This window comes from Barbatula barbatula, assembly GCF_947034865.1.
Source record: "Barbatula barbatula genome assembly, chromosome: 11".
NCBI classification, from domain to species: domain Eukaryota; kingdom Metazoa; phylum Chordata; class Actinopteri; order Cypriniformes; family Nemacheilidae; genus Barbatula; species Barbatula barbatula.
Window position 1 is genome coordinate 337,576 of NC_136774.1, and position 14,915 is coordinate 352,490.

General features: G+C 41.9%; 1 protein-coding gene across 1 annotated transcript in view; it reads left to right on the forward strand.

Annotated features, from left to right (window-relative positions):
• Positions 1 to 3,021: 3,021 nt before the first annotated feature.
• The window catches only part of LOC306900277 (uncharacterized protein), a gene marked incomplete at its 3' end in the record, with an annotated part of 33,697 nt that continues 21,803 nt past the window's right edge, over positions 3,022 to 14,915 (forward strand). Inside the window, exons 1-2 of the mRNA XM_079467095.1 lie at positions 3,022 to 3,363; positions 6,725 to 6,918. Of these exons, the coding sequence (XP_079323221.1) occupies positions 3,067 to 3,363; positions 6,725 to 6,918 (491 nt within the window). The 5' untranslated portion in view covers positions 3,022 to 3,066. The remainder of the gene's footprint in view (positions 3,364 to 6,724; positions 6,919 to 14,915) is intronic.

The following is a 14,915-nucleotide window of genomic DNA, read 5'->3' on the forward strand; positions in this document are numbered from 1 at the left end:
ATATAAAACACCATGTAGTGTGTTTTACCCTTTCTTGGGTTTTTCGTTTTTCCCCTGTAAAGCTGCTTTGGAACAATGCAAATTGTGAAAGGCGCTATATAAATAAAATTGAATTGAATTGAATTGAATTTCATTGTATTCGAGAAGTGTATGTATAAGAATATATACAAAACATGTATTAATGTAATTGTCTATTGGAAATATGTTTAATCTGTTCTATATTTATTTCTATTTATTAAAAATAACAACATGAATTATCAATTTGCCACTTCTATAAATCAATTACTTAAAATAAAACACAAATCCCTTTACTCTACTCTTACTCTAATGTATCATGATACACTAATGATTCATTATTACTTAATACAAAAAAATATTTAATATTACAAAACAAAATAACTCCACATGATGTTTTGTTGCTTTCAGACAATGATGTGTGTATTTAACCATTTCTGGGCATGGCTGCACAATGTAATGCCGAGATACACAATAATATGTTTTAAATTTTAAAAAGTAAATTAAAATAAATCATGATCGTTTTCTAAAGTATGTTTTCATAGGTGTTAATCGCTTCATTTTTGTTGGAAGAAAAAACAACTACCACACTGTAGTGAAGACGTACTGGTATTGGAAGAGAAACCGAACCGTGTATTGGTCCAGTAACATTATGTGAACTGCAATTACAAGAACTGCACCGATGCAGATGTCATATCATAGCAATCTATCAATAAATGCAGTTAATGCACACGCACGCGCACACGCACGCGCACACGCACGCGCACACGCACGCACGCACGCACGCACACACACACACACACACACCTTGTACTCTCTGATGTTCGCTCTGCTCGGCTTCCCTAAAGAGGGCCTAGTGACGCCCCTGATCTTCACATAGAGAGTAAATATTATCCATGGAATCTTTCAGGAGTTTCAAAGAAGCAAAGTGATCCCTCAATTCAATTTTAAACACCACTAAGAAAGGATTTTTATTTTGCCATTTACAATTATGGATATGTTCGTCCATCCTCGGGATGCTGCTGTTCTTCTTCGCGCGACTTCCCCCCCCCCCAAACTACTTCGCGGGAAAATCGCGGGAAAATGTGCAGGAACTATAGGCCTATATTCATTACATTATAAATAAAATGTGCATTATTTGGGAGCATGGGAGGGGCTTCTGCCGCTCGCTAGATCATAATCACGGCCCTAGAGCAAGCTCCTGATCGGTTAACGCGGCGCGAATTTTCGCCAATATTCAGATTTTTCAATTCGCGCCATTCGCTCCATCGCCATGAATCGCACCGCAAGTAGGTCATCGCGTCTTTGCAATGACTTAACATTCGGGTTCGGTGTGAACACACTATTACCCAGAGGTGAATAACTATCCCCTTTCCCCTTCTCACACATACGGCACCATCTCAGCTTGCAGGGGCGCCCCCACCCCCCACAATGAATGAATGACAGATAATAGAAAACCGCTTCTCGCGGCGGCCCAGAGGTTTTTTTTACTGCTCGTGCCGGTGCCGCCCCTCATGTGACATGAAAAACTGCCGCCCCGGGCGACTGCCTAAAACCGCTACTGCCCGCGGCGCTGCGATATCGCTGCCTTCCAGGATTCCAGTGGCAAACCAAATGTCTGAACCCGCGGTTCCTCTCGTACTAACCTGTCTCACCACGGTATATAAAGTATGTGACAATATTCATGTTGAGGAGAAAGTTTCGTCCTTTCACACATTCACAGCAGATTATAATCCAGCAGGAAGCGGCGTTTCCAGTACTCTAGTTTTAATTGTGACCTATTGGATAACAAAAGAAAGTGCAACCGAGACAGAATTCCCATCCAACACTAAACTTCTGTGCTGAAGTCCTGCACATTTGAGATCCAACCCAAAACGAACCCATCTGCATATCAAAGTCAAGCATTACTGAAGGCTTTGGTTAGTTCCGAGTGTGTTTAGGATTGTAACTAAATTGTGCAGGTCAATGATACTCCAGGACCGACTTCAAGTTCATAATTCATAATTATAAAGTTCATAATTATAAATGATAATACTGTCCATTGGCTCATTGTCAGCCCAGTGTCATTATTTGACATGGCTTCACCACACAGAGAGAATCTGTCAGAGAAAAAAGAATAAAATAAGAAACGTTAACATGTGAACCTTTAAGCTTCTCATTTCATATTCTAAAAAGCTTAATGACTTCTTAAAGAAAAATGAGGAGACCGATCATATCGCTGCCCAGTGTATGCTTCAACATGGAGAAAAGTATCAAATCTAAAGTTCTGCGGTGTATTTATGACAGAGGTGCCCCCAAACCTCACAGCACTGTGCTACAGTATTTTAGCTCCAATTATTCTCAATACACACAAGTGTGTACTGTACCGAGTTAGGTTTGGAGCTAAACACAAATAAACCCCCCCAGGACCAAGACCACTGAATTTTGCATTTCGGCTCATTGGTTTAATTTCTTCATTGTATGTTTGTATTTTAAATTGGCCCTGTTTTTTCCTAACATTCGGTCTGTTCGAAGGATATGACGTGACGTTACCCCAAAATCATCATATTTAACTTTTTGCCTTCAATGAAGCCAACCAAAACTAAACCAATGATATCAGTAGGATGCTGGCTAGTAATGGCACCGTGACGCGCTGTCTCTTTAACGTGTGTGATCCGGTTTAAACATGATGCAGAGCTTCTCCTCCCCTTCATGGATTATTTACAGGTTCAGTCCCAGAGAGAGAGAGAGAGAGAGAGAGAGAGAGAGAGAGAGAGAAGCGCGGCTCGTCGCGCGGTTACTTTGCGTGTTTTGCGCACAACAGTTATGACATGTGTTGTGTGGATGAAGACCAGATCAGAAGAGCACTCGAAAAGCAAAAAGGGCATCTTGCTTTCTACTGAGCAGGCTGTGGGGACTTTCGGAAAAGTCGCTATATCATGAATGATAGCATTAATATATCTTATCGACATTGACCGACAGCTCAGTGATCTGAGATGGACGACACAAAGTAGCTGTTGTAACAACTATAGCTGTGCAGCGTAAAGTCTCTACAGACCCGTGTTCATCGTCATGATGGTGATGGAGAGGACTCTCCTCGCGGCGCGTCAGGGGGATGTTCAGACTCTGAAGGTGCAGTTGGCGGAGGGGGTGCTCAACAGTGATGTGAAGGACATGCTGGGAGCGACGCCCGTACATCACGCCGCCCGCGCGGGAAAGCTCACCTGTCTGCGCTACCTGGTGGAGGAAGCGGCTTTATCGTCCACGAGCCTGGCGCGCAACGGCGCGAGCCCCGCGCACGACGCCGCTGCCACGGGCAACCTGAGCTGCTTACAGTGGCTCGTGACTCGCGGAGGATGTCGCGCTGCCGTGAGTATCTTTACCAACTATGACGTAGAGAACTCCTTCCTCCTAAAACATAAAGAAACGACCTAAGAATAACCGAACAGCGCGCGCTCCACAGTTCATATAACGTATAGCCTACTATACAGCGCGAGAGTCCTCCTGTGGCAGTTTACTGTGTTGTGTAAGTTGATCCCTTACGTAAAAAATGAACGTGGTTTTGTTATAGTAAAAGTAAGCATAGTTGTGTTAAGATCATTTGAAGAATATATTTACAGTTTGGCAAAATCCTTGGCTTATTTGTGGTTACCATGGTAACAGTATAGTAAGCATATACCTGGATGATGTAGTCCCTATAGAAACCAAAGTTGATGGAGCCGCACAAAACACGTGGAAAGACTCTATACAGTCTGTTTGTTGCAGAAAGACAGCAAAGGAAGTATGGAAGCATAGTAAGACACAAGGACGATATCATCTTTGATAAATATACAGCTCTACCAGTCAAATTCACCATTATGTTTCATGTTTCATTGACTCTTTGGGTTAATGAGTCACACTCAAACTATTACAGAAAGAGAGTTTGTAACCATTGTGACTCTTGAGGGCTGAATTGTTGATAATATTATCATATTTGTAATATTAACACAATATGATCGTGTCCATTGTGGTTTCTTTATGGTCAATAGCAACATTGTGACACCCTTGCTATGAACCCACTGTATGACTGTGTAATAATGATAAAGCACTAGCCCTGAACTTAACCCATACTAAAGATACCAGTGCTGCACATATAGTGTCAAATAATGGAAGATTTCAACCTTTTGTCTCACAGTGAGGGTGAGGACACTTATACATTTAGACCCATTTATTGTACGTGAATCTTCACCTTCATGGCTTACTTTAAAAGTGGTGTTGTGTCTGTTGTTTGTGATCATATCATACATAAACACACTTCTGTCATGATGTATGTCATGCAATGCAGCCATTGAACAACACCTCAGCACTGTTTTCAGTCACATCAGACGTCTATTGGCATCAGTAAGAGATGAGTTACACAGCACAGGTCTTATTATAGAAGTCTGACTGTTTGGTCAGCTTGACCCGTGCCGAGGGTTATACCGACCTGACCGACTCCATGCAGTGAGTATAACATCAGAATGAAGCCTGAGTGTTGTGTAACGTGAAAAACATTTCTATTCAGACACTCCCTGTGAAACATTTGTGCTTTCATACAATCTGGCTAAGTCAGAAAAAAGATGCTTTCGCAAACATTACATCTGGGAAAAGCTGTGCTGTTTCCCTTAAAATGTACATTTCATTTTTGACTGTACTTAATAAAACATTCAAATGTTGTTTACTTGTGCGCCATTCATATTTTGCACTTGTATTTCCTGAAGAGAGGATTGTTGTACTGTATATATTTTGAATGTGTAATTTACATTTATATTTTAAAGTGAACTTTGGTAGGGTTTTGGAGCATACCAGCTCATCTTAAAGTAAACAAAATCTTCTAGATTAGATCATGAATCATTAGTTTAGCTTAATATACTTGTTTACATGTGCTTTAATCTCTTAGTGTTTATGTCAGTGACAGCAGGTGCAGATACTACACCTGATGGGATGGGTCTAGGTTCAGTGTTTTGAATGATGGTGTTATGTAATATTTAGCTGTCCTGCGTTCAGGCCTCAATCATTTGATGTAGGGATGCACCAGAATGACAATTTTGGCTGAAGCCGAATAAAAATGAAAAACTTGCTCGAAGGCCGAACATGGCTTTTCATATTTCTTCTATTTATTTAGCCACAAAGCTGACTGTCCTCTGAAAAGGTGCACTCGTGGCCGGGATGCACAGAACACACTTTGACAAGTTGTTAAGTACAGGGAACTGTGCACGCAACCACGATGGCGGGGCTACTGTCAGACCGCCCGGGCCAGTCTGAAGTACACAAGTTACCGACCTGTATAGACACTTTCCTTCAGACATTTGCGCCGGCGAGGCAAGTTCCGTGCTTTAATTGTCTTTCTGTTGACATGTTTGCTACATTAATAAAGTGTGCATGACCCTCTCTCTCTCACACAATCTCTCTCTGCACTGGTTGCTGCTTGATCATATCACACAACATCTTCTGTAAAATTGATTTGGCCATTTCACTTATTCAGCTGAATATATTCGGTTGCGGAACATTCGGTGCATCCCTAATTTGATGGTGACATCAGAGTTTTGTGAGGTCACCCAGACATGGTTATCGATGAAGTACAGGAGGGGTCTGAGAACAGAGCCCTGCGGGACTCCAGACACCATATCACCTAACTTCTATTTTAATCCAGGTGCACAGAAGATATTCAGACCCAGAGTGTCTCTGCAAGTGTTTTATGGAAGCTGTTTGGGTTTTTATTATTGATATATATTTAACTTTATAGAAGGCTTGTTAAACAACTAGCAGCGGCTTGTCTCTGAAAACTGATAAGCCACAGGGGGATGGTGTGTGCAGTCAACATATCCCCACAATAGAACTGCTAAAGCCCCTTAACATCACTGTCACCTGAATGTAGTAATAATAGTCTCTGGACTATAGATAGTGTTACTGTATTGGATTCTCTGCTACTACAGCCTGCTACAGATTTATTATAGTCTGGATTGAAATGTTTGAATATTCTGGAATATTCTACGCAGTCAATAGGTCTAGTGGTTCACCTCAGTCACTTTAGTAAAATGTACCAAACCTAGCGGTTGCCATAACAAAGCAGTAACTGGAGCTGTTACTGTTGTTGTGTGCACATGAAGTGCTGGAAGATATCGCTGGCGTCAGCGGGGAGCAGGACGTCTACAGCAGGGCTTCACGTTACATTATTGTGTTTCATACCCGTAGTGCAAGTTGAATGACTACAAACATAGATGACCAGTTAAACATGAGCCATCAGAGACCCTGGGTCCGCGTCATGTGCCGAAAAACATCAATGAGAGTCTCACTGAAAGAATCAGTTCAACCACAAAAGAAAAATAACCTTTCTGTCATCATTATTGTGTTCCAAACTCGTATGACTGATGAAAAATTCTCAACGTTCTGCACAATGACGCCACTAGCTGCTCATACATCCAAGAAGGACTATTATCACTGAACACTGACATTTCTGTCTGTTTCTCATTTCATTTTAAGGTTACTCTTCTCCATGGAGTAGTAGAGAACTTTTTCACTTATAAACAATCCTGCAAAATGGATTGAAAATAACTGAATGAATAATCAAATCTGATAAATGTGCAGATGCCTTTTTTTCATGAGCATGCTCAATTTTATAATTTGACAATAAAATGACAAATACATTTAGCCATTGAATGCGTTTGGTTGTATTCTAGATTACATTTTGTGTATGTTGTGTTGTTTGCAGGACAAGGATGGCTCAGGGGCCACCGTCCTGCATCTGGCTTCTCGTTTCAGCCACCACGACATCATTCATTGGTTGTTGAAGAGTGAGGAGGGGGATCCAACTGTTGCCACGGATACGGGGGCACTGCCTGCTCATTATGCTGCAGCTAAAGGGGATTTGGCCTCTCTCCGGCTCTTACTGGAGCACAGCCCAAAGTAAGACCACACGCTTGTGTGTGTGTGTGTGTGTGTGTTTGAGATCACTGAGATTTACACAATGTAACAATGCTTTCATTTGGATATATGTTGTCACCAGTTCACAGAATAAAACCTAAATGAGACATGTATCTAGGAATAGTTAAACTGGAAAGGTTGCTAAAGCAGTTGAAACTTCGGTCAACAGGTATTTCTGCTGAACTTTGATCACAGAAAAGCTTTGAACATATTGAAATCTTTCCTTTAGGAAAGACATGGAAATAAATGACTTTTTTAAAGAGCATAAACTAGTGGTTTCTAATAGATTTGACTATTATTGGAAAGAGACAGATTGTGTGTGACATACGGAGGTCCTGTTTAATATATGGGAAAAGTGTTGTCATTAGAGTTTTAGAAGATATTCACCCAGATCCAGATTTGACCTCTACAGTCTACATTCATTTTACACCTCCAATTCATTTTACACCTTTTCATGTGTTTCAATAAACATACGCTCTTATTTATGTACTTCTATGCTATTCTAGGTGAAACATTTTAAATTAAATTGACACTTTCATAAAACTCAACTGCAAACTCCTTCAAATCTCCTGAGATGTGAAAGAGAGACCTGTGAGCGAGACCATACTCCTCTGGACACCTCCATCATGTCTCTATGACTGGTCAGGTTTTATCCTCCACACATCTCTTTACAAAGTAATATTTGACTTCAGGGAACACAGTTTAAGGTGTGGTTCACTTCCACAGCATCACAAGTGTGTTACCGCACTAAAGAAACAGAATGTTCACTGAAGTAAATGCAGACATTATTTTATTGATGAACGCTGAAGACTGGACAGAAGGAGGACAAAGAGTGATATTGCTCATGTGTGCTGGTGTCAGTGTCACACTAGAGATAAACTAATGACACACACACACATACAGATATTGTGGAGTAGAGGTCATTGTGTTGAGAGAGATAAGAGTTTATCACAACACCACACAGATGTAACCTCATGACGTCATCTCTCTCTCATTATTGTAGATTTACAGTATGACATGATTGACAGGATATAAAGATTGTGGAGGTCATCAGTGGTGTAACTGTAAGTGAGGGGTTTGTGTTTGTGTGTCTCTTTATCGACTGGGGTCAGACTCATGAGTTTGTGAAGGAAGAATGAGTGCTGTCAGGATTAATGACGGCAGACGTGTCACGGTCCTCAGCTGATAACACTAATGACATGAATGATGTGCTCATATAACTCATGTCTATGGAGAGAGAGAGATTACACACACACCCCATCTCCATCCTGGACACTTATAAAGTGTCAGAGAGAATTCACATGGGGTAATGTTTTTTTTCGGATATGTACTGTAGCTTATATTAAAATATCAATTTTTTTGGCTTCAAGGAATCGTTCACCTACAGATGAAAATGATCATGTGATGGACTGACTTAATTTCTTCATCTGATGAGTTTTTGACCTTTTCTTTGTAACGCCATTGGATGGTCTTCAATATCTTTTGGTTTTAGTTATTGTACATGAATTCTAAAAGTGATCCATAAAGATTTCAGTGGGTTCATTAGGGTGGTCTGAAGCAAAGCTGTGGGTTTGTGAAAGGAAAAAAGGTTCATGGGTGGGGTTTGTTTTTTTTGAGGGCAGGGAAGTGTTTGTTTGAAATATCAGAAATCACTCACTGCACCTTTAATGACAGATATGTTTGAAAAATGACTAAACACCCACAAAGATGATGACACAAACACACCTAAACACACAAAAATCAGACAGATGGTTTCAAATGCGGACACTTTCATTAGCGTGTACATCTCGGGTTACTTAGCTGTAACCCTGTTCCCTGACTGAAAAAGTGGGAACGAGATGCTGCGTTTCAAACGCTTTGGGAGAACATTCTTTGTTCAACCGGTTGTGAAGCATGTGTGTCAAACATGCCAAGAATTGGCTTTAAATAGCCTCGGTGACATGGCTAATTACACCGGCAGGTTATAAATATTATGACGCGGACGCATCTTCAGGTTCCAATTTTGTCTGAAAGGACATCCGACACGTCAACAGTGCGGCATTGAGGCACAGCATCTCATTCCCGCTTTTTCAGGGAACAGGGTTACAGCCAAGTTACCATGGACGTTCCATATCAAAAGCTACTCTCGATGCTGCATTTCAAATGCTATGGGAATGAGAATACCAACGCCGCCGTACTGGAGGTGTCTGGACCCCCTAAGGGAGTGTGGTGTGAATGCACAAGCCGAGAGGAGGCCTCAGACGTGATGTTGACCCCATGTAAATCTCTGATTCTCTTAAGAGAAGTGATTGCCATTAGAAAGCCTGACAGGCGCTGACTCCATAGGCTCGAGAGGGGCACTAACCAGACCCTCAAGCACTATCGCTAAATCCCATGACAGGAGTGTCTCTCTAGAAGGAGTCCTCACCCGCTTCGGTCCACGAATGAAGCGGGTGACTAAAGGGTGTTTTCCCACAGAAACCCCATCAATCAGGGCATGGAAGGCCGAAATGACAGCCACATACACCCTGAGAGTACCGATGCTTGTCCCTGAGGACAGTTTCTCTTCTCAGAAACTCCAACACTGAAACAATCTGGCAGTGAATTGGGTCTGCATGGTGTGCCATGCACCATCTGTCAAAAAACGCTGATCTGACAGCATCTCTCAGCTGGTCCCCTTCAGGGGCCAGGCATGGAAAATCCAAAGCTCGGGACGGGGGTGATGTATCATCCTGTGTGCTTGAGACAGGAGATCCCTCCTGACTGGGCTCACCCATGGCGTGTTGTCGACTATGGTGGGATACTATGTCCGAAAACCAGATTCTGGTTGGCCAACGGGGAGCTATCAATAAGAGGCGTGTCCTCTGTTGACGGACCTTTGCCAGGAGTCCCGGGAGCAGAGCTCTCGGAGGATATTCGTAAAGATACAGTCTGGGCCACGTGTGGGCCATCGCGTCCAGACCCAGGGAAGCTGAATGAGTCAGAGAGAAGTAGAATGGACATTGTGCTGACTTCTGTGAAGCAGAGAGGTCCACATCTGCTTCGTAAAATTCTTCCCAGATTTGTTTGACTATCTCGGAGTGAAGTTTACATTCCCTGTTCGTTACAGCTTGTCTGGACAACAAGTCGGCTCCTACATTCATATGCCCCGGGATGTGAATCGCTCTGAGGGACAGGAATTTGCCCTCTGTCCAGGGCCAGATCTGCCTGGCCAGTTTGTTCAGGTGGTGCGACCGCAGCCCCCCTGATGATTAATGTGCCAATCGAGAAGATGACCTCTCCAGATCCCTTGGGCTGGACGGCCATCTAAGACTGCATCTGTCATTAGCATCTTGCGACGGACCAAGAGTGGGACTTAAAGTCAGAAACCGAGGTCTGAACTAGGGCTGCAAGATATGAGGAAAAGCTGCGATGTGCGATAACATTGTTAAATATTGCGATGACGATATGACTTGCGATAAATATTCAAATGTAGGTGAATGTTAGCTATACTGCTCCCATGTCTTAGTGCTTTAATAGGTTCTTTGTGAACCTAAACATCGAATAGCCTATTCCCACTGAATAAAGTATATAGTATACTACATTTACATTTACATTTACATTTATTCATTTGGCAGACGCTTTTATCCAAAGCGACTTACAAGTAGTTTTTTTACAGTGACACATTACTGCAGAGCAATCAGGGGTAAAGTGCCTTGCTCAAGGGCCCTTCAGTCATGACCTGCTGGCACTGAGATTTGAACCTGCAAACTTCTGATCACAAGCCCAACGCTCTAACCCCCAGGCCACAACTGACCGTATGTTTATGTAGACAAAAATATTACTTAGGGATGCACCAGGGCTCCAGACAAAAAAAATCAATGAAGGAGCCATAGGCTACTATGGAGAAAAAACAGTTTTAAGAGCCACATAACATGAACTTGAAACTACTTTTAGTGATCCTGTTGTATGTACATCTTCCCCCTCATAGGTTCTGCTCACATAAAGTTTGTTGTTTTTCCTCAAAAGCGAGTACATACGGAATCTGCACTAAATCTGTTAATTCTGCACTAAAATGTGGGAAAATTCTGTGGAATACTATCAAATGTGTTTACATTTGTCCACAAATATAATTGTGTGTAAATGTGTTTAAATAGTCTTAAACGCTGCCTGTCTATACTGTATACTTTAATGCAGTTGATAGCAGATTTTTAGATTTGTTGATAGCAGTATTAGCACCTATTGTACTATTGCTCTTTGTATGACATATCGCTAATTGCTCCCCGAACTCTTTGTAAGTCACTTTGGATAAAAGCATCTGCTAAATGACTAAATGTAAAATGTAAATGTAAATTTGGTTCTGCTTTTTTAAAAAGAGACAGAGCAGCTTTTTTATTGATTGATGCTAAAACGACTGTTTAAGCTCTGAAAACACCAGAACATTTGAACCAAAAGAAAAATTGTGCATGTCAAGACCATATTAATATATTATATATACTATATGAAAGAGTAAAGATTTTATTGCTTATAGAGTTTAAAGCAAAAAGAAAGGCTATTGTGTTAATACGTTACTATGTTGATTTTAGTTTGTAATAATGACATATTTCCGCATGTTCACAACACAATGTAAAGATAACTTCAAATAAAACTTAGCAAGAGCATTTGCATATTGTTTGTTCTCGCTTTGAAGGGATTTGAAATGATCCAGTGGTGTCTCAAGTAATAGACAGATAAATGACGTTCCCTGAATTTCTCTGTGGTTCATCTCAAATATCACATTGTTCGTCCTCAGACTAAATCTGTCACAGCAAACAGCGCATCATAGTAATGGGCTTGTGTTTGTATATTTGTCAATAATGCGCAGAATTTTCTAGCAAAGATCTGCGGGCGCTTATTCCAGGCTGCCTTATCGGGCTCTGGTGCGGGAAATAGCATGAACGTGCCAACCATGTCTCCAGGGCTAAACGTGATAGGTCAAATGTTTATTACGTGCCCTTAAGGTTAACATGCGCCCTAACCCTAACCTAACCCTTTTTCATCGTGTCAGGCTGTCTGTTGCGATGTGTTCATCGAGCGAGTTCATATCGCGATGACAATGAAAATTCGATGTATCGTTCAGCCCTAGTCTGAACCACATAGAAAAGGCGCCAAGCCCCCTGGTGCGTCACCCTTATTTGCCTCTGGGGGTTGGCTCTGACCCTCAACTGAAACCGTCTCATATGCAGCAGGCCCAAAGATATCACCATGGAAGCCACCGCCATGAGACCTAGAACCTAGAAGTAATGAACAGTGACTTTCTGGTCTAGCCTGATGCTCCTTAGGGTGCTCTGGATGGATTTGACACGTGCAGGAGACAGCTGTGCCTGCATCGCGATCAAGTCCTATACAACCCCCAGATTTGTGCGGGGGAAAGAACGCTCTTTTTGACGCTGAGTCTCAACCCGAGAGCTTCGAGATGAGCTAGGACGACATCCCAATGTTGAATCGCTAGTATGGGTCTTTGAGATCGATCATCACGAACCAGACGTGACACTGAATTTGAGACACAATCATCTTGATTGTCAACATTTTGAACTTTTTTGTCTACAGGTAGCGGTTCAATTCCGCGAAGATCTAGAATGGGACGGAACCCCCCATACTTCTTGGGAACTCGAAAATACCGGCTGAAATAACCTGACTCTCTGTCTGATAGGGGAACACATTCTATGGCCCCTTTGTCCAGCAGAGCTTGTAATTCTTGTGTGCTCGCTCCAGTTGCACGGAAGTGGAGACCATGCCATTGAAACGCTGAGGGCGATATGCAAATTGAATCCTGTAGTCCTAGGCTCTAGTCCTTTCTACCCAGGGAGAGATACCTGGCAGTAGTTTCCAAGCATCCAGCTTCTCTGAAAGGGGTATCAATGTCAACATGTTGTCTTGTGGAGGGGATGCCAGACATTCTGTGTCCTGAATCGTGGCAGGAAATGACCGAATTTTTTCGCATTTTTGAGACCACTAATCCCTGAAATGCTGGTGGCGGCGGAGATGGCAAAGCGACCCTGGGAGGGTGCCAGAGAGGATCCTCTAATTTCTCTCGGAATGTGACGCGCCCATCCAAGGAAATCCGAGGATCTCATCTTCTGGGAAGAGATGAAGCGCCTCAGGTCCGGCCCTCCCAAGAGCCCTTAGAGGCCTCTTGTTCCTGGGGCTAGTCGAGCTAGAGACAGTCAACCGCATTTGTCACCGCCCCGAGAAGCTCGTCAAGCACCTTAGCGTCGTGAGACGAACGCTTCGAGGCAGCACTCTCCAACCCTGCAGAAACCAGGGATGCTTCGTCCTCTGCCAGATCAGAAGATGTGCCAGGGCAACGGAAAGGGGACACTAGGATGTCGTGCCGTGCGCACTGGGGATCAACAATAAAGTGAAGATTTCAACATAAACATGATTTCTCATCCTATCGTAACATCAATTCTAATGTTCATTCTCAATATTCAGTGAAGAACAGGTCCAACACCATATATTCTGTGTGCTTGCTGGGGCTTCATGTGTTTCCAGTGGTAATGTCTAGCAGGATGTGGTTGCTAGGGTGGTTGTAAGCAGGATTTAGTGCGGTTGCTAGGTGCTGCATCAGTGTGTGTGTGTTAGAGTTACACTCATGAAACATTCAGACGTCTGATCACTTCCTAATGAATGATCCCTTCATGAATTCCACTTCCTGTCTGAAATATTCAACATGTCTTAATTTCTCTCTGAAAAACACACTTCACATGCTCACATGCTACCTTTCAAATATACTCACATCAAATATACACTTAATAATGTCATAATAGTAATAAATCCATTTATTTCAAATATGGTTACTGTTGGTTTATGTGCGTGTGTGTTGGCATACAGCGATCTTATGTGAATGATATTACACACAAAGAGTTTATTTGCAAAAACAGATACATTTTTATTTACAAATGTTTATTGTGCACTCCAAGAAATATCAATCAAACTGCAGTCGGGTTGTTTTGTTTAAGTAGTAAAAACTAAATTGTTTGATTTTTAATAATTTTTTTAAACAGAGTTTCAACGCTAACCCTAAACTCTTTATTGATACTTCACACATATTCATCAGATGATGTAAGAGCACTGTGGTGGTGTTATGCTGAACACACTGTAAATTAGTGAGGACTTCTGGGCCATGTCTACTGTAGTCTACTGAAGAGAACGCGTAGTTCCTGAAAGTCACTGTGAGGGATTTTCCACTGGTCACATGACATCATGCGGCTGGCCTGTAGAGAATAATGAGCAACAGTGTGTTTTGCGTCGGCCCCCCACCCCTCCAGCTGAGAGGCAAAGCTTCTAGTGAAGTGGCGCTGATCCTCTTAAGAGACTCACTTCATGTCCAGATAAAGCTGAGCTTTATTGTATTTATAGAGACACAGAAGTCCTGCTGTGAAGATGTCACACACACACACTCATCATGTTTCTCTCTATTACCATTAGAACATGCTGTAATCCAGCAGTGATGACGTTTAACAGCAGGCAGGTGGTATTATGACAGGTTTTATTATTAAAATAAGCAGAAAGAATTTCTTCAAATAAGAAAAGACGTGCTTTATTTAGTTTGTTTGCGAGATATAGTATGCACTTCCCAATAAAGTTCAGTCATGAGAAGGCTGAAGAGGTTCTTTTGTTTTTGTGGTGGCGGTTTAATGAACTACTTTTGAAAGCTTAACTTTAACTTACTTTTTAAAGTAGTAATCAGTCATTGAATTATATTTCCAGAGTAACTTGCCCAACACTGTATCTTACAGTACATCAGTAGTTATGGAAATATTCATGATATTAACAATACATTTTTTTTTAAATATTCATGATATTAACAATTAAAAATAATTTTAAATAACAATAAATTTGCTCCGCCAAACAGTGTATTTCCTCAGAAACAACAAAGCCGTTGGCAGAACAAACACATCGTTCTGTTGTAATGAGTGAAGCTTCAAACAAGATGTCATCGGTTCTTGCGTGTCATGTCACTGTTTGTCATTAGTCAC